This window comes from Engystomops pustulosus, chromosome 6 (assembly GCF_040894005.1).
Source record: "Engystomops pustulosus chromosome 6, aEngPut4.maternal, whole genome shotgun sequence".
Classification (NCBI taxonomy): domain Eukaryota; kingdom Metazoa; phylum Chordata; class Amphibia; order Anura; family Leptodactylidae; genus Engystomops; species Engystomops pustulosus.
The window spans coordinates 8,662,976-8,683,892 of NC_092416.1; the positions used below are offsets into that span (position 1 = coordinate 8,662,976).

The 20,917-nt window shown below is 46.6% G+C and overlaps 1 protein-coding gene across 1 annotated transcript; it reads left to right on the top strand.

Annotated features, from left to right (window-relative positions):
* Window positions 1–11,168: 11,168 nt before the first annotated feature.
* LOC140065269 (maternal B9.10 protein-like) lies at window positions 11,169–11,694 on the top strand. The gene is made up of 2 exons (XM_072112867.1): window positions 11,169–11,371; window positions 11,556–11,694. The coding sequence occupies exons 1-2, from the start codon at window positions 11,169–11,171 to the stop codon at window positions 11,692–11,694; spliced, it is 342 nt and encodes a 113-aa protein (XP_071968968.1).
* The last annotated feature ends 9,223 nt before the right edge of the window (window positions 11,695–20,917 follow it).

Genomic DNA, 20,917 nt, shown 5'->3' on the forward strand with positions numbered 1-20,917 from the left:
TGTCAATAGGGAACACCACTTATATCGATATATATATATATATATATATATATATATATATTTATACCAACGGAGGGGAAAATGTGGGGAGTTCTGGAAGTGGCCAATGAGCAAGTGAAGGAAACTTTTGGGCAAACGACTTGGTTACCAAAATTTCTAAATTGGCAGAATGACCTTTTTATAAATTCCCAATTGGATCCAGGGATGAATATAGAAATGATCAGAAAGTCCCTGATGCAGGAATGTTTGGAGATGCTGATGGATGTTGGAATGATGTTACCACATATCAGAGCAGTGCGTTACCTGTAGGCCCGGCCTCTCATTGGCTTCTCCGGGGACCAGTGTCCGGTGTATTTTTTCAAAAGAATTTCTAAGATTTTGTCCCCAAATATTTCCACCTTCATTGGGTCCAGTTTTTGGAATCTGTTGTCCAGAGTTTTTATATAACTTACCCCGGCCAACAGCTCCTCTCATCTCCAGGGGGACGAAGGTGTAAGAGGCCATCTTATGTCAACTTTTAATTTTTTCATTTTTCTAGATATCGGGGAAGGGGGCGGATTTAGAAAGGTTAGGATATGGAAAGGAGAACAGCAGCGAGGCCTGATACAGGAGGAAGTAAAATAGATGAATAACCCGGTGGTTTGGCGCGCTCCTCCCCAATGAGACGGCAACGTTGTATTTGGTGTATATTTGGCTTTATTGTATTTGTAGGCGGAAAACTCGTTTTGGGAATGAAATATTTACATTCAGGTTTAAACAAAGGGGCTATAAAAACATAGGCAAGGGATAAAGATTTCTTAGATGGTATGAGATGTATCATACACTATATACAGATTTTATCTTGGCTAAATCTCAGTTGTTATGTTCTCTCCGTGTTTGCGTGGGTTTCCTCCGGGTCCTCCGGTTTCCTCCCACACTCCAACACATACTGGTAGGTGATTCTATTGTGAGCCCCATTGGGGACAGGGACTGATCTGGCAAACTCTGTGCCGCGCTGTATAAAGGGGGGGGGGGGGGCAAGATATGACAATGTATTATAGTCCAGTGGGGAGAATTTTTCAGATTTTGCCCAATACAGGAAACGTGAACATTTTCATATTATTTTAGAATTATTGTTTATCTGAGAAGCTGATGGAACAATATTGGTTTTTTACCAATGGACAAAACTGGTGAGTCGGGTTCGGGACACTTTTTTATATTGTGCGATTGCAATAATTATTTAATAATCCCAGAGTTCACACACTGGGATACCTACTCTATGGAGTCCCAGAATTTAGCCCTTAAGCTCCGCCCACTTCCACAAAATGGCGTCCTTACGCTAAATTCACTCCACAGAATCTCAGCCCCAGCCAATCCACTGCCACCACCCACGAATTACTTACGCAAAGAAGGCCATATGCACCTCAACCACACAGACAATGCACCCTGATGATAACTCAGCACATGCACTCACTACTTATACCATATTACAATGATAAATTCACACAGAACATGCAATCGCTTACTACATGGACTATGCTAACAATGACCTCAATGACCTATCAGATTCAGACTCAGATTCTTTAAGGCTACAAGCAGAGGCTTATTAAGAGTTAACACTTTAATTTACATAAAAAATGCAGAACACTCAAAGAATAAAATTGTCAGAGAAAATGAAAAAGATTAAAAACAATACACATACAGTTAGGGAAGAAGGAAACAAAAAACTCTTGCTAGTGGAATAGGAAGAAATTCTTTGGCCTGTGGACAGGGCATAGACATCGATCCAGTCTTCTAGTGATATAGTCCCCCAGACCCCATGTGGCTGCTTCACTCATTTAAACCCAGGGGAATTTTGACCCCCACCCCTGGCTGTGATGTCACTGTGAGGGTGAGTTTTTCTATCCCCCTCCCATCAGTGAGCTACTTTTTGGGTCTGGGTTTTTATCAAAACCCCATAAATTTTTGATTGGTTGGAAGCCATGGCACACTTGTACCATCTTCCAAACGGGTACGTTATTCCCATCAAGCATATACCAAACTCGGGGTGTCTTAGCCTAATATCAGGGGTGTTCTGCTATTGGCTGCCTTCCCCCTGGAGCTAACATTCTGATTTTCACTCCAGGAGTGTGTAGACCCCATAACTGTCCTGTGTAACTGGGGACCCATAATTATGAATTATGCCCCAGTTATGGACAGCTATGATATTCCCCTTGTCTAAATTTGGAGGGAAAACCAAAGTCTGTGGGCTCGTTTCATCCCACACTTCCTGGAGTCCTCACTGGCCAAAGATGTCAATTCTACCACTTAGGAAGACCATGCTCCTCTGATCATAGACTCCCTGGGGTGTTATAGACACACTGCCAGGCTCCTCTTCCTGGCTGCTCTTAAAACAAATGGAGCCTAATGATTTATAACAGGCAGAATGAAACCACACAAAAGAAAGAAAATTAAAAAATCATAAAACAAACTGTGAAGGAGTAATATTATTATCACACCTCCCTCCAGAGATATGGCATGGTATTTTGATATTCGAATCAATATCCCAAGCCATTGTCCGCCGGCTCTCCCTGGCGTAACAACCTGTCCGCATTCCCATGTTAACTGCCCTTCTTGTGTTGAATGGTAAAGTCAAAATTGCTGTAGGCCTAGACTTCATCTCAGCAGCTTTCCGTTATCCCCAGATACCCGGTGAAGCCAACTGAGAGGGTTGTGGTCCGTTACCACGGTGAACTTTCGGCTATTTAAGTAGGACTGTAGTTTCTGTAGGGCCCACACAATGGCAAGGCATTCTTTTTCTATGGTGGAATAGGCCACCTCCCTGGGTAAGAGTTTCCTGCTTGGGTGAAGGATGGGGTGCTCATCTCCCTCTGGGTTGACCTGGCTAAGTACCGCACCCAAACCGTAGGTGCTGGCTTCAGTCTGGACTACGAACTTGCGGCTGAAATCTGGACTCTGGCTCTGACTAGCTCTCCAGTATTAAAATTTCAGAGCCGCCATGGACCGTTCACAATCGGCAGTCCAGCTGACTACCTGTGGTAGTTTCTTTTTTGTGAGGTCTGTGAGGGGCTTGGCCAGGGTACTGTAGTTAGGGACGAACTTACGGTAGTACCCAGCTTTATCACCTGTTTCTTCGTTTTGGGGGTAGGCAACTGCATCTTTCCCTAACTCCGGCCTCAGACACTTCCCAGGCTTAATGGTGAGACCGGCTTCCCGGAGTTGACAGGTGTGTCAAGTGCTCCTCCCATGTCTGGCTAAACACTGCAATATCATCCAGGTTTGCCACAGCAAACCCTTCAGACTTACTTAGCAGTTTGTTCACCAAGCGCTGGAATGTGGCAGGGGCATTCTTCATGCCAAAAGGCATGACCTTAAATTCTTATAGTCCAAAAGGGGTGATGAAGGTGGACTTTTCCTGCACCTCCATTGTCATGGGAATCTGCCAATACCCCCTACTTAAATCCATGATGGTGGTATACTGGGCGCTGGCGAGTTGATCCAAAAGCTCATCTATGCGAGGCAGTGGGTAAGCGTCAAAAACTGTGATGCTGTTCAGCTTCCGGTAGTCCACACAAGTGTGTGGTCTTGTCCTATTTGGGGACAAGCACTACAGGTGATGCCCACACACTTTGAGACTCTTGGATCATCCCCAGTCCCAGCATTTCCTCCACCTCCCTCTTAATGTCAGCCCTTACTTCTGTAGAAACCCGATATGCACCCTGTCTGGCTGGTGGGTGTTCGTTCCCCTGTATCTACGTGATGAGAGGCTAGTGGGGTTTTTCCTGGTTTACCGGTGAAAATGTCAAGGTATGGGTTTAGTGTCTCTCAGCTGGGATTTCTGAGATCCAGACAGCTGGGCGCTGACTATGGCATCCTCAATGGCCTCCCTTTCTCCGTCCTCTGGTATGCTGCAAACTGGCAGGACACGCGTATCCCTATCATGATGAGCCTTGATCATGTTCACATGAAAAACCTTGTGCTTCTTGCGAACATGGTCGATCGTGACTACATGGTTCACGTCATTTAGGTGTTGATGAATGGGATACGGGCCTTCCCAAGCAGCGTGGAGTTTGTTTTGGTTAGTGGGGATCAGGACCCACACCTTCTGGCCCACCTCATACATTCTCTCCCTGACGTTCCTGTCATACCACAGATTCTGGTCGGCCTAGGCTTGAGTCAGGTTCTCCTGCACCATCCCTGTCAAGGCCTGCAGTCTGTCCCTGAACTTCAGATCATAGTCAACTACATAGACCTTTGGTGACCCTAATTCTCCCTCCCATGACTCCTTCATGAGATCTAGTGGGTCCCGTACCTTCCTGCCATAGAGAAGCTCAAAGGTAGAGAATCCAGTCGAATAGCGGGTGTGGTAGATAACAATCCCAGTCCTTTCCATAAGTATCCACAAACGTCCGGGGCATCTGTTTGAGGGTCCCATTAAGCCGCTCAGAAGCCATTAGTCTGCGGGTGATGAGGACTGGCTACCAAGTGCTGCACCTGTATTTTCTTAGAGGCACTGCATGAGGTGAGACCTAAACCGGGTCCCCTGAACTGTGAGCATCTCTCTGGGGAACCCTACACGAGAGAATATAGTGAAGAGCGCATCTGCCACCTTGCCAGCCCTGATGGATGACAAGGCAACGGCCTCTGGGTAACGTGTGGCATAATCCACAACTGTCAGAATGAAGCGTTTACCCGAGCTGCTAGTGACATTCACAGGGCCTACAATGTCACAGCAATCCTCTGGAAAGGCTCCTAAATTTATGGGTAAAGGGATGAGGGGTGCTCGCTGGACCTGGCCGGCCTTCCCCACCCTTTGACATACTATACAGGAACGGCAGTATTCCGCCACATCATTCCACATATTGGGCCAATAGAAATTCAGCTTGAGTCGACTTTTGGTTTTACTTATGCCCAGATGGCCTGCTAGTGGTATCTCGTGGGCAACTCTCAAAAGCTACTCCGGGGAAGGGTGAGGTACCACCAGTTGCCTATCAAGGGATACATCCTGCTGGGGGTCAGTGTGAAGTCTGTCTATACAGCCTGCCCTGGTCCAATGTAATACATTCCTTGTCCCCCTCCTCAGGGGCCTGACCAGCTCTATCATGTAGTTTATATAAACTAGAATCTGAGTGTAGGGCGTCCTGAAACTGACGACGCTCTGGCTCTGTAATGGTTAACAGTTTAACCCTTTGACTGGTCTCAGCCACTGGTGACAGGCTGTCAGTCTGCTCCTGTTACTCTGTAACCCAGACAGCAGGAGGTTCAGGACTCGGGCAACGCTGAGCTTCCTGAAGACTCCGACTGCGAGTTACAGCGGACACGAACACACCACACTCTAGCTTTTGGGGGAGAGCTGTGGGTGGTAGCATACTAACACTTAGTCACATTATTAACACAGTTAAACGCTACATCATTACTATGTATACATTCACGGTCTATGGCATTTAATGCTGGGTTAGACATGGGTAAATTGTTGCATCACATGATATAGTTGAAATGTATAGCATCATTGTCAGTCTACAGTAGGCACAGTCCGAACAATATCAGATGTTAAGGGGTTTAACTCACGTGGGGCACCAGGGGGTGCCAGTGTCCTCATCGGCATCCTGAATTACATATCTAGAGATCAGACGCCCCAGGTCGGTCCCCAACAACACATTGGTGGGAATTTTTATCAGTTCTGTCATCCCTCTCCCCGCCCCCCATCCAGGTACACCCGGCCATGGGCAATGCAGGAGTGAGGTTTCCAACTCCAGCAACTGTAAGAGTCCATCCTGGGATGAGATCCTACGGCTTGACAAGTAATGGGTGCACAAGGGTCGTCTCAGCACCGGTATCCCTCAACCCCTTTGTGACATTGTCACCCACAGTAACCTCCTGTAGGTTGTCACCAGCCACCCTCTTACTCCCACCCACAAACAAAACAGATGGTGAAGACTATGTTGGTTTGCTCAAAGGGGTGGTCTTCCTCTTCTCTGGGCATGTAATGCTTATGTGCCTCGATCTGATGCAAACAAAACACCTGCGTTGGTCTCCCGCTGGCTTAAATGAACAAGGGGATGCCCCAGAAGTTTTGTGGGCAACTGTAGAAGAGGTGACAGGGGGCTTACCCCCCTCCAATCCTGCAGCTCCAGGCTTCCGTGCCTCGGGCACTCTGCTGGCAACAAACACATCTGCCAGCTGGGCAGCCTTTTCCAAGGATTTTGGCTCCCGTTCTCCTATGAATTGTCGCACCTCCGCAGAACAGGTGTGAATAAATTGGTCCATGGTGATCAGGTCATCCATCTCCTCTAGGGTGGTCACACCCCATCCTCTGCACCATTTCACCAGGTTTAGCAATTTCCTGGCAAACTCTGCATGACTAGTACGGAAAGGCTCTCTGTATACCTCTGGAGTGAGGATAAAACGCTGTATCAGAGCCCTTTCTATAGCCTCCTAATCGTGCTCCACAGAGGCAGGTAAGGCTACAAACGCCTCCAGTGCTTTGCATTGAAGTCCAGGGGTAAGGTATCGGCCCATCCAGCAGGCGGCAGCTGAAATTGCCTGCAGACCCTCTCAAATCCTTGCAAAAAGACATCCAGGTCCCCATCATTCTCCAGGACAGGAAAATGATCCAGACGGGGCCTAAAAGAAACACTGTCCATGGACTCTCTGTGATGATGGTGATTGGCTCCTGTTGGAGCTGTATCTGGGCCATCTGCAGCTCATGCTCCCGCTCTGCTTTGCGCTGCTGGGCTGCCTGTCTCTCCAGTTGTTGCATATACAGCTGCATCCTAAGGCTAAGATCAGTCACCGATCTGCTGCCCAGCCGGTTGCTGCAAGACCTTTCCTATCGGTTCCTCTGAGGCCAGAGGTCCCTGGTCCGGTTCCGCAGAAGGATGGGACTGCACATAAAATGCCACCAGCATTTGAGTTATCTCCGCCTTGTTCTGGCCCGTTGGTATTAGCCCTCTCTCCGCACAGAGTCAGCAGATCAGCCTTGGATCTGTTTCTGTACACCTCTGCCATCGTAGCAATGGTCTCACTAAGCAAACAAAAGATAAGAGGGGGAGGGGAACTGTTATGCACGTATGTATATTGACTGACACGTTTTTGAGTGGACGGAGTCTCTTGCTTGTAGACTGTAGTATTAGGAATAATCCAGCCCTTAAGAGAGAGGGTTAATTTCTCTTAATTGTGTTTTTTAGCAGTTCATCCTATCCACCTTAACTTGAAAATGATAGCGGCACAAACAAAAAATGTGAGCAGCACAAACATAGCAGAATTGATTGGCACCAGTTTTGTTTGATTTGGGCAATGTGTGTGTGTGTGTTGCTGGTTGAACTCTGATGACCTCTGAAAAACGTTTATTAATATCTTAATAATGAGATTTCTGCTGCATAAACGGAGCACAAGTTTGACAACAATTTTGTTAGATTTGACCAAGGTGGGGGGGGGGGAGGGGTAACTTCACTCAGGTCTGTGCCGCTGCTCTGGAGCGTTATATCACCTGGGTAGCACTTTATAAAGTGTCTTTTGTATTGTAGCTGCAGAGAATAAGAGTTTTTGAGGATTATCCGGCATTCCCGTCCCCGGCTCCATGAATACGGAAGGTTTGTTACTCCATTACAGAGATTTCTATGTGTGGAGGAAATGCTTTATATGCAGATATAAGATGTTGTTGTGTAAACATGTATCAGGTTTATGTAAATCTCTGAGTGGGCGGCTCCTTTCTTGATGTTGATGAGAGGAGATTGTCTTCTCCGAGTCTCTTTAGGTCTCTGTGCGATGAATAGAAGTTTATTCTGACCATAAGTGTTTGTATGTAAACGCCAGTAATCGTCAGCCTGAATGTAATTGTCTCAATACAAGGCGCCCGGCGCTGATTGCCCGTCCCAAGCATTTGCATATAAACACATATCGATCAGCCATTGCCCCCGCCCTTCCCCCGCTTTCATTTGGATTAAAAACTGAATGAAAACGCGATCATGTGACAGCGGGAGAATGATGTGGTTACACAGCGCCCCCCCCCTAGTTATGTTCTGCCCCCGTCATGTACACTTCATAATTCTTATCATCTTCTATTGCTGTGCTGCCTCCTAGTGGCTACATTAAGTTGTTACTTTATCTCTGTGCTGTGCTGTAGGACCTGTGGTCACATGATCCCCCTCGCTCCCAGCGCCCCCATGTGTATGTAAATGAGAGGGTGTGGCCTCATCTTTATTGAAGTTCTTGAAAATAAAGTTTTACAAACAAAAAAAAAAATATACAATAAAGTGACATTTCTTTATAAACTTCTCACCGAAACCAATAACTGGAATCTGGAAAGTCACCCGAAGACTTTATGTATCCGACTCCAGGAAAACAAAGGAATAAGAGGATTTATCGTGAGGAAGATTTTCTAAATACTATTAGAATTCAACCTAAAAAATCTGGGGGAAAGAGATAGATAGAGAGATGAATGAATAGATCTGGGGGACTATACATCTTTGGCTGCTTCAATATTCTTTAGGTTTTTCAATACAAACAATGTATCATCTTATTCCCCCAAGTATCTGGCGGATTCTTCGGCTGCTGCTTCATCACTTTGTACATTTTGGATATTGATGTGGACGGGTCCGGCCTTTCCACTAACATCAGACGCTCCAAACTATTACTAATCTTTTATGTGGACATTTCTACATTTCATATCTATTTATATATTTATCCATCTACAGACACTTATTATGTCCCATTGTTACCCCCTAGTATTATATCTCCATCCATCTATATATCTCCATCCATCTATATATATCTATCTCCATCGATCTATATATATATATATATATCTCCATCCATCTATACATCTATATATCCCTCACATCCATCTATCTGTATATTTCTCCATCTTTTTTTTTTTTTACTTTCTACCAATTTAGATGGAAATAGAAAACCCCATGGAAGGAAGGAAAGTGATGCCAGGAACCCCCTCCCCTCCCCCTGATACTGACCTTGTATATGGAGGATATTTTGGTTTGGGGTCGGGGACACTGGGGGTTTGGGTGGGGACGTCTGTGCCTTGTGTTATGTAATTAACCCTTTATTGAAGTCTATGAGACACAATGATACCTGTCACCAATGCAGCACAATGCGGGTGTAACCCATCACCTTGTGTGTAGTGTCTTCTATCCGCTCTCCATGTGATTGTTCCGGGCATCTACATATGAAGTGTCCGGGGTCTCCGGGGGATGTGCCGGGGTCTTCTCCTGCTGCTGGACGTGTCATATACTACACTACAGAGGATGATGGGATTACACCCGCATTGTTCTACATAGGAGACATCTATACATTGTGTCTTATAGATAATTCTATAAGGTCCATGATATAATCACATTCACCCCCCGGAGGAGACAAGATTATTACTCAGGTCTTTATGTCTCTCATTATCAGTGACCTGGATGTATCTAGATGGAGAGATATAATATATAATATGTACCGAGAGATAATATCCAATAGTGAGACGCGTCCTGCAGGAGGAGCAACATGGGGACAGGAGATCATTTCATAGATAGATAGGAGATAGGAGATAGATAGATGGGAGATTGATTGATTGATAGAGAGAGAAGAGCGACACATGAGATACATTGTATCCGCTGGAGGCCTGGACTTATTACACCCTCCTATTTCCGTGGTTTATTACAGGTGGATCATGTCCTGGATAGCGGCCGCCGGTCCTGTAGCTTCTTCTCTCTGGGTTTTGGTAGATATGAGGTAGATAGATGATAGATATAAGATAGATAGGAGATGGATATTATATAGATATAGGATAATATAGTAGATACCAGACAGGTGAGTCTCCAGTCCTGGAGGAGGGGGGGGGGGGGGCAGGGGTTGTAGGGACCCCTGTATGATGGGATGTTGTGGGAGGGGCTTGTAGTCAGTGAATAGACATGTGATATGTAAATGAGATGACACAGTGTAAGCCCCGCCCTCTGCCCCCTGCCCTGATATAAGCCAGCTCCTGCCTCCCTCCTCCATCACTCCTGGTGAAGACCCTGCACAGCGCACACCTACCTCCACCATCACCTGTAAGGTAAGTGACCCCCAGTCACCTCAGGTCTCACTGCAGACCATGGAAGGTTCTCTACAGGTTTTATCTATTTCTTCTACTTTACTTTCTTTCTTTTTAGAGGTTTTAATCATTCAGTTATTTGTCTTGCATCACGGATCTATCTGTCTCATATTTATCTATATGTCTCTCCATACATCTTATATGTAAGGGCAGCACCATATTTATCTTTATGTTCTATTCTAGTTTCTTAGACAGATGAATGTTGTTCATTTATTTTAATCTCAGTTTTGGTGCTGCTCTAGTATCGGGGCTTGGCTCTCGCTCTAGTATTGGGGCTTGGCTCTCGCTCTAGTATCGGGGTTGTGCTCTCTCTCTAGTATCGGTGTTTGGCTCTCGCTCTAGTATCGGGTTTGGGCTCTCGCTCTAGTATCGGGGTTTGGCTCTCGCTCTAGTATCGGGGTTTGGCTCTCGCTCTAGTATCGGGGTTTGGCTCTCGCTCTAGTATCGGGGTTTGGCTCTCGCTCTAGTATCGGGGTTTGGCTCTCGCTCTAGTATCGGGGTTTGGCTCTCGCTCTAGTATCGGGGTTTGGCTCTCGCTCTAGTATCGGGGTTTGGCTCTCGCTCTAGTATCGGGGTTTGGCTCTCGCTCTAGTATCGCGGTTTGGCTCTCGCTCTAGTATCGCGGTTTGGCTCTCGCTCTAGTATCGCGGTTTGGCTCTCGCTCTAGTATCGCGGTTTGGCTCTCGCTCTAGTACCGGGGTTTGGCTCTCGCTCTCTCGGTGAATAAACCACCATTTATATATATATGTATAACGTGTCACTTCCATCCACCAATTATCTATGGAGAAAGTTCTGGAACATTGTGTCTGCACATGGAAGTATTTTCTGGATTGCTGTGAGCGCTGCCTCCTCCATTTGTATATATGTAAGGTCCAAGCCCAGACTTGTGGCCCCCAACCTTGTAAGGTTCACCCTGAGCTTTTTTTGTATAGAGGAGTTTAGGGTCTTTCCTGTATCTGGTCCTGTTGCTACTGTTCTTCTTCCCATATCTTATCCATCTTTCTAACCACCCTCCACCCCCCCCCCCCCCATATCTTACAGAGATTTATATTTTTTTTTACAAAAATTGTATATTCTTGTTTTCCCCTGTAGATATAAAATGGCCAAATATTCATTTATCCCCCTGGAGATGAGAGAGGAGCTTTTGGCCGGGGTGAGATATATCAGAACTTTGGCCAACAGATTCCGTAAATTGGATCCGGTGAAGGTCGAGAAATTCGGGGACCATCTGCTGGAAATAGTTTCAAAAAAATTTACAGGTCACTGGTTTCCGGAGGAGCCAATGAAGGATCGGGCCTACAGGTAACTTACTGCTCTGTATTATATGTGGTAAAGTAATTGCAATATCCATCAGCATCTTCAAAAGTTCCTGGATTGGTTACTTGATAAAATTTTATATATAAACCCATCATGGATCATCATCTCTAGACAACCCCATGGAAGTCCAGCAGGAACTTTTCTAACGTGTAATATTTGCCTATTTCAGATGTATCAGGGTCATCAGGAATGACCGGGAGGAGACAATCCTGGAGGCCTGCGTCCACAGTGGCCTTGACTACCAGGACCTGGACCTCCCCAAGGAGATGACCTTGTGGATCGATCCCTATGAAGTCTCCTGCCGGTGAGTAGTCCCTCTTTCTATAACACTCAGTAGGGTTGGAGGTATTTGGTTTCGAGTACTCGGGCCGTGTCCCCTAGTAGCCAGTACCCCTCTTCTATCATCAGCAGTAGTGTGACCCAGCTCCGTGTGAGGTCATAGTGTGCGCATTGGCAGAGCGCACAAATCTGGGTCCCGCTACTGCTACAGATTGAAGAGGAGCGGAGATGGAGTTTATTCTTTATGTGCTGGGGCAGTGTGCTGACTACCTATATACTGCAGGGGGGAGAGTGAGCTGGGGAGTGGGGGCTGCAGTCTGCTGTATACTAGTCTGCTGTATACAGGGCAGTGTGACCGGGACTTGGCCTTGGTGCTGTGTTTCTGTATGAAGCTCGGTTCTAGTACTGTATTTATGTGTTGGACTCTATACTGGTGCTGTATTTATAATAAGCTTTGTTCTGGTGAGGTATATATGTATCTCACCATTATTATAATTCTTGATGGGCACAATATTATAATTTGGAAGACTCTGCACATTTTTATTAAAAGGGGGGCTCTATATGTTTTAATTTGGGGGGAGCAATGTCTAAGTTAACTGGGGCAGTTTATGCTACAAATGGTGGCATATTGCACAACTTTTTGAGATTTTCCCTGTACAACGAATAACCTAGAAACTGTCCTGCCAGAACTAATGGTCGTGTCTTGCATATCTTTCTATGAACAGATTGGATGAGTATAGCGGTCCATACACGGTGGCCACCTTCGACCCAAGAAAGCCTCGTCATCCATTAGAAGAGGGGCAGGAGGCATCTGGTTCCAGTCCAGTCACTTGCTCTACGCCCCCACTAGAGGATGACGGGTCTACACCGGGACAATGGAGCCAGAATGTGGAGGAAATATGGGAGAACCCTGTACCATTACAGGTGAGGAATGATTTACTTGCCCTCTTCTACACAGTCTGACAGTGGCGGGCACAGGGTGATGATGGTCAGGAGAGTGGGGTGCTGACACTCGGGAGGGCGTTGTGCAAGGCTCTTGGGGTGGGGGTGGTTGTGCTAGGCCCATGCAGGTTAATGACATGCTGGGGTGCAGAGTTATAAGTTCCTATAATTAATTATGATTTTTTTTTCTCTTCAGGCCCCCCGACCTGTCTTCAGGACTGCGTCGCCCCTCTGGATCCCCGGATGGAGGGCCCCACAGTTTTTTCGAAATTCCCCTGAAGTCCTTCAGCAAGGATTCTGGGTACAGGCCATGTGGGTTCCAAATCCTCATTGCCGAATAAGATAGTGGGGTCCCGGGGGGGGGGGGGGGAAATGTGTGTCTATATAGAGAGAGATGATTGTATCTGTAAATTTTTATATTGTAATAAAAATCTGGAAATAAATCCGCTGCTATGTCTTTAATGAAGGTAAGAGAGACCACACCCACTTGTATACTTACACCTGCTACCAGGAACAAGTGACCATAGGTCCTAAAACCAAGAACTAAATAATTCTGAGGGGAGAGGTAAAAATAGATGGAGTCTACATATATTTGTAATGTACAAGGTGTGTGTTTTATAGTGTAAACATGAGATGATTATGGAAGATTCTAATGTTATCAGGAAAATTAATCCAAATAAAAGTTGTATAAAAAAAAAAAATCCATAATTTAGATGAGATCTGGAGGCGCTGAGGGCATCCAATCCATAATATATTAAAGATCAATAAAGTGTTTTTGGTAACAGATATTTACAATGCTTGACAGATGGATTTAGACGCTCTATTGTACCTGCATCTATTAAAGGGGTTTTCACACGAAAGAAAATTCTGACATTTCAATCCACTAGTGATGTTATCACAATAAAGATAATTTTAACCCTTACCTTTTAACGCCTATCACTCCCTAGGCTGCTCAGTGCAAAATCCCAGGGTGTGAGCAGGGCTTCTAAGCAGACACATTATGATCAATCTAGTTCTGTGGGGTGACACATGTGGCTACATTATCAGGGTATTATCAGGTGTATATACACTTTTATCTGGCTTTTGACATTGTGCTAACACACTGACACTTAGAAAGAGGCTAACAGACTTTTACACTGTGAGCTCTGCTAAATATCACAGATATGTGCCTGCCTCCCCCTTCCCCTGGAACATTTATCTCCTTGTAGTTTGCAGCCTCTACTTCCTGCCAGGAGATTGTGAGCTCCGTGCAGGGGGCGGGGCTACAGGCACACAACAGAGAGTCAAACTCTGCTCCACCCTGTCACATAGAAATCCAAGATGGCGGCTACCTAGCCCCAAGTCAGAAGTTACAGGGTCGTGTCTAGGGGAAACTGAAATTTGTGTACACCAGGACTGATAGAGACAGGTCAGTCTATCTGTGAAATGCTGCATTTTTTTTGTTAATAACCGTAAATTAGAGTGAGTTATTTTGTTATCCTGAGAACATATAAGAAACTTGCCTTTGTGGGAGGAATACCCCTTTAATCTGGTGAATTTAACGTCCAGTAAGGAAGGGAATGTGTATATATTAATTTTATACCTATTCTATGTTTTTGTGTTGTGTAGCTTTGAATGTATTGAATAGTTGAGCTGTTTGCGGTAATCGAGTTGGGGATAAATAATCAGTATTATTACATTCTACCCTACTCTTATACACTCAGCGGCCACTTTATTAGGTGCACCATGCTAGTAACGGGTTGGACCCCCTTTTGCCTTCAGAACTGCCTCAATTCTTCGTGGCATAGATACAACAAGGTGCTGGAAGCTCCTCAGAGATTTTGGTCCATAGTGACATGATGGCATCACACAGTTGCCGCAGATTTGTCGGCTGCACATCCATGATGCGAATCTCCCGTTCCACCACATCCCAAAGATGCTCTATTGGATTGAGATCTGGTGATTGTGGAGGCCATTTGTGTCCAGTGACCTCATTGTCATGTTCAAGAAACCAGTCTGAGATGATTCCAGCTTTATGGCATGGCGCATTATCCTGCTGAAAATAGCCATCAGATGTTACAGGGTACATTGTGCTCATAAAGGGGTGGACATGGGCAGCAACAATACTCAGGTAGGCTGTGGCGTTGTACCAAGGGGCCCAAAGACACCATGACACCACCACCACCAGCCTGAGCCGCTGATACAAGGCAGGATGGATCCATGACACCACCACCACCAGCCTGAGCCGCTGATGCAAGGCAGGATGGATCCATGCTTTCATGTTGTTGACGCCAAATTCTGACCCTACCATCCGAATGTCGCAGCAGAAATCGAGACTCATCAGACCAGGCAACGTTTTTCAAATCTTCTACTGTCCAATTTCGATGAGCTTGTGCAAATTGTAGCCTCAGTTTCCTGTTCTTGGCTGAAAGGAGTGGCACCCGGTGTGGTCTTCTGCTGCTGTAGCCCATCTGCCTCAAAGTTGGACATACTCTGCGTTCAGAGATGCTCTTCTGCCTACCTTGGTTTTAACGGGTGGTGATTTGAGTCACTGTTGCCTTTCTATCAGCTCGAACCAGTCTGCCCATTCTTCTCTGGCATCAACAAGGCATTTCCGCCCACAGAACTGCCGCTCACTGGATGTTTTTTCTTTTTCGGAGCATTCTCTGTAAACCATAGAGATGGTTGTGCGTGAAAATCCCAGTAGATCAGCAGTTTCTAAAATACTCAGACCAGCCCTTCTGGCACCAACAACCATGCCACGTTCAAAGGCCACAAATCACCTTTCTTCCCCATACTGATGCTCGGGAGAACTGCAGGAGATTGTCTTGACCATGTCTACATGCCTAAATGCACTGAGTTGCCGCCATGTGATTGGCTGATTAGAAATTAACAAGCAGTTGGACAGGTGTACCTAATAAAGTGGCCGGTGAGTGTATCTGTTGCAGTATGTCTGATAATCTGTAGGAACACAAACAAAAATGGAACTTCCTGTTTTCATAGATATGAACACTGCAAACATATAAGATACATAAATAGGAGAATATTAAAGATATAGTAGCGACACTTCAGATGTATCTTCTTGATTTTCCCCCCTGTATAATTGGGGTTGGTTTTTGAATTCCCCATGTAGTACCTTTTTGGCCAATAGCAACCATGGTTTGTAGCTCTGAAAATAACTACAGTCAGCAGGATAGAGGGGCGGGACCTGCCCCCTGTGACATCATCACAAGCAGCTGCTACTGACCAATGAGCAGGGGTGTAACAATCGTGGTTGCAGGGGGTGCGACTGTGAACGGGCCCTCCAGACAAGTAGGGCCCGAGCCTTGGCCGTCACAGTATCTGCCTAGTGCCTTGTCACAGCAGTGTATTGAAATATATTGTGCCCTAGTGTCACAATTATGCTGCTGTAGGGGAAGCCCGACACCCACGGCTGTTACAGATTGCAATCTGTGCAACCAGTCCAGCGGTGTCTACCTAAGAAAACGCTTATTACGTGCCCCTTTTGTCGCCCCTTCTCATTGCGCATTAAAATATGAATAGTGGACAACATTTTAATTATAATTTTTCACAGAAAATAACAAAAAATCATTATTTATCCCAAATTTCACGCAGACATGAAAACACACAAAAATGCATAGAAATCTATAGCAAACTAGCTGCAGCTACATTTTTATTCTAATTTTCTTTTCTATTATATTCGTCTTCCAAACAATTCTGACTTGTTATTTTTTCAGAAGAATGTTCTCTGCAAAAAGTCGAACAATATCGCTCAGTTTTCCTCTCTGTTTCTTGGACTCATGAAACGCCACACCATTTAATTGCTTCTTTAGTTTGCTTTGACAAGCATTTCAAGTCGCTTTGCTCTATCACGTGAGGCATTACAGTATTAACAAGTGTAATAGCTTTTGCAGGCAGAAAATTGCCCAGTTCAACATTGGTGAAATAATTGTCCACGGTGATGTTTCTACCTGAATTGAATATTGGAACAGCAAGAGTTTTGACTATTTCAGACCCCAGATCCTTCTGTGTACACTGTGTATTCAGTGTATACTGTCCCCATTACTCTATACACAGCTCATTACTGTGTTCAGAGGACCTGAGGTGATGTCATGGCCTTATCAGTCCCTCCAAAAATCACATGGCATCCTCACATGTTATCATCCACACCCTGGCCCCTCCACCAGCATTAATGAGTACACATAAAGTAACTTAAGACACAAACACTTCTAAAAGGAAGCTATCCTATTGCTATGGCTAGTTTCTAACCTACATAATTGGATTTTGTGCTGTGCCTGATGACTTTGAGTTATCTATAGGGCAATTTTGCAGATAATAGCAAAAATGTAAGCCAAGGCCCCCAAAATGCATTCTAGGGTTAAAGATAATTAATGATAATAAAGCAAAAACATAATTGATCGTATGATAATGAATTGTTCTGGAAGCCGGTACAATGAATGATCTTACTTACAAGTTTAGTTCTGACCACATTGAATCCAAATGTAATAGTTACAGCTCTGAGGCAAAGGGGTTAGCATCGGTCCTCCAGTAGTCTCCTCTAGAGATGAGCGAGCACTAAAATGCTCGGGTGCTCGTTATTCGAGACAAACTTTTCCAGATGCTCGAGTGCTTGTCTCAAATAACGAGCCCCATTAAAGTCAATGGGAGACTCGAGCATTTTTCAAGGGGACCAAGGCTCTGCACAGGGAAGCTTCGCCAAACACCTGGGAACCTCAGAAAAGGATGGAAACACCACGGAAATGGACAGGAAACAGCAGGGGCAGCATGCATGGATGCCTCTGAGGCTGCTTAATCACACCATTATGCCAAAATTATGGGCAACAGCATGGCAATGACAGAGTGACCGAATGAGGCTAGATAGCATCTAAAACATGCAATAATTGACCCTGACACTATAGGGGACGGCATGCAGAGGCGGCAGCGGCAGGCTAGAGAGTGTCATGGCGACATACCCTAAATGGACTCAGGCTTCAAACCAATGGGTGGCAGAGAGGAACCAAAGGAGGTGAGCAAGAAGCGCTGAAATGATTTCCTATGTGAACAAAAGGTTGACGGTATATTTAGTCGATAACACAGCATGGTGGCGACATAGTGACCAAGTTCCATAACGTATCTGGTGAAACACCCGAAAAATGAGCCTGACACAGCTCTTTTGATAAGGGGACGACATGTGGAGGCAGCCATGGAGACAACTTCCATGATTAAGAGCGACAGTATGGGGCATTCATATTGCGCTGCTATGATTGCAACTTCAGGTCTCCAGCATGGCGGCGACAGATGGGCCGAGTTCCACTATGTATCTGGTGAAACACCTGAAAATTCTGCCTGACACAGCTCATTTGATAAGGGGATGATGTGCTGCTCCAGCGTCTGGGGTATAGAGAGTTGAAAGTTGCGCATGGAGACATTGGTGGACGCTGTGGAGGATCGTGGAGGCAAAATGGACAGGAAATAGCAGGGGCAGCATGCATGGATGCCTCTGAGGCTTCCTAATCTTGGGATGGAGCTGGCGGTCCGCTGCCAGGCGAGCTTTAGCCTGTCCAAGCCCCTGTCTCTCGGCTCCTCCCAACCCAAAATGGGCCTGGGGGCCAGAAGCGTTTACTTTGAAAAAATTATAATTTTCAAAGCAGACAGGGTCGTTTGAATATTTCGCCAGTTTGCCAGTATATTTTTTGGATAACACAGCAGGGTGGCGACAAAGTTAACAAGTTTGATGTGGAAGCCATGAAAACAACACAAAATTCTGCCTGACACAGCTCGTTTGATAAGGGGACGATGTATGAAGGCAGCTATATGGACAACGTGTGGAGGCAGCTAAAAAGACGACGTGTGGAGTCTGCTATTGAAACTATTTAATTTGGATAGTGCCTGTATGTGGCACTCCCAAAAATTGTTTAAAACAGAGGACCGGGTAGGTGGCCCTCCAGAAAAATTAAATACATAGAGTACTATAGCTAGAGCCAGTTGGCCCTGGCAAAAAATAGCCAGTTTCCTCTGCTTTAGTGTACAAAGAGGAGGAGAAGGAGGACAATGAGGAGGAGGAGTGCATACATTATTCAGGTGGAGCTTCTTTCACCTGGTGGAGCTTCTTTCACCTGGTGGAGAATGGAAATCCTGAGAAATCCAGGCTTGATTCATCTTGATAAGCGTCAGCCTGTCAGCACTGTCAGTCGACAGGTGTGTACGCTTATCGGTGATGATGCCACCAGCTGCACTGAAAACCCGCTCGGACAACACGCTAGCGGCAGGGCAGGCAAGAACCTCCAAGGCGTACAGCGCCAGTTCGTGCCACATGTGCAGCTTTGAAACCCAGTAGTTGTAGGGAGCTGTGTGATCATTTAGGACGATGGTATGGTCAGCTACGTACTCCCTCACCATCTTTCTGTAAAGATCAGCCCTACTCTGCCGAGACTGGGGACAGGTGACAGTGTCTTGCTGGGGTGACATAAAACTGGCAAAGGCCTTGTAAAGCGTACCCCTGCCAGTGCTGGAAAAGCTGCCTGCTCGCCTACTCTCCCTCGCTACTTGTCCCGCAGAAGTATGCCCTCTGCCGCTAGCGCTGTCAGAAGGGAAATACTGTTTCAGCTTGTGCACCAGGGCCTGCTGGTATTCATGCATTCTCACACTCCTTTCCTGTCCAGGGATGAGAGTGGAAAGATTTTGCTTGTACCGTGGGTCCGGGAGAGTGAATACCCAGTAATCGGTGCTGGAATAAATTCTTTGAACGCGAGGGTCACGAGATAGACAGCCAAGCATGAAATCTGCCAACGCTCAAGATTTCACTCCCCTCACTGGCCTGACTCTCCATTTCCTCCTCCTCCAACTCCTCTTCTTCTGCCCATACACGCTGAACAGTGAAGGACTGAACAATGGTCCCCTCTTCTGTCTCGCCAACATTCTCCTCCTCTTCCTCCTCATCCTCCTCCACCTCCTCCGATATGCGCTGAGAAACAGACCTGAGGGTGCTTTGGCTATCAACAAGGGAATCTTCTTCCCCCATCTCTTGTGACGAGCGCAAAGCTTCCGACTTCATGCTGATCAGAGAGTTTTTCAACAGGCCAAGCAGCGGGATGGTGAGGCTGATGATGGCAGCATCGCCACTGACCATCTGTGTTGACTCCTCAAAGTTACTCAGCACCTGACAGATATCAGACATCCACGTCCACTCCTCATTGTAGACTTGAGGAAGCTGACTGACCTGACTACCAGTTCTGGTGGAAGTTGACATCTGGCAGTCTACAATCGCTCTGCGCTGCTGGTAAACTCTGGATAACATGGTTAATGTTGAATTCCACCTCGAGGGCACGTCGCACAACAGTTGGTGAGCGGGCAGTTGGAGGCGGCGCTGCGCTGCCCTGAGAGTGGCAGCATCTGTGCTGGACTTCCTGAAATGCGCACAGATGCGGCGCACCTTCGTGAGCAAATCAGACAAATTGGGGTATGTCTTGAGGAAACGCTGAACTATGAGATTTAACACATGGGCCAGGCATGGCACATGTGTCAGTCTGCCGAGTTTCAAAGCTGGCACCAAGTTACGGCCGTTGTCACACACAACCATGCCTGGCTTCACGTTCAGCGGTGCCAGCCACAGATCAGTCTGCGCTGTGATGCCCTGTAATAGCTCTTGGGCGATGTGCCTTTTATCGAATAGGCTCAGCAGTTTGAGCACCGCCTGCTGTCGCTTAGCGACGGCACTGCTGCTGTGCCTAGAGCTACCGACTGATGGCGCCATGCCCACGGATGGTAATTCGGAGGAGGAGGTGGAGGAGGGGTGGGAGGAGGAGGAGGCATAGTAGGCCTGAGAGACCTGGACCGAGGTAGGCCCCGCAATCCTCGGCGTCGGCAGTATATGACCAGCCCCAGGGTCAGACTCGGTCCCAGCCTCCACCAAGTTAACCCAATGTGCCGTCAGCGATATATAGTGCCCCTGCCCGGCAGCAGTCATCCACGTGTCCATGGTCAGGTGGACCTTGTCAGAAACGGCGTTGGTCAGGGCACGGATGATGTTGTCTGACACGTGCTTGTGCAGGGCTGGGATGGCACATCGGGAGAACTAGTGGCGGCTGGGGATCGAATACCGAGGGGCGCCGGCCGCTATGAGGTTTCGAAAGGCCTCGGTCTCTACCAGCCTATAGGGCAGCATCTCCAGGCTAAGCAGTTTGGAGATGGGGACGTTGAGGGCTTGGGCGTGTGGGTGGGTTGCAGTATACTTCCTTTTGCGCTCCAGAGATTGGGGTATGGAGAGTTGAACGCTGGTGAATGCTGTGGAGGATCGTGGAGGCGAAGATGGGGTTTTCGCACGGGAGGTGT

Excerpts from the sequence above, each read along its gene's own strand:
- LOC140065269 (XM_072112867.1), top strand. The coding sequence starts at position 11,169 with ATGGCCAAATATTCATTTATCCCCCTGGAGATGAGAGAGGAGCTTTTG. Across the intron at positions 11,372-11,555 it reads ATGAAGGATCGGGCCTACAG|ATGTATCAGGGTCATCAGGA; the intron begins GTAACTTACTGC and ends TGCCTATTTCAG.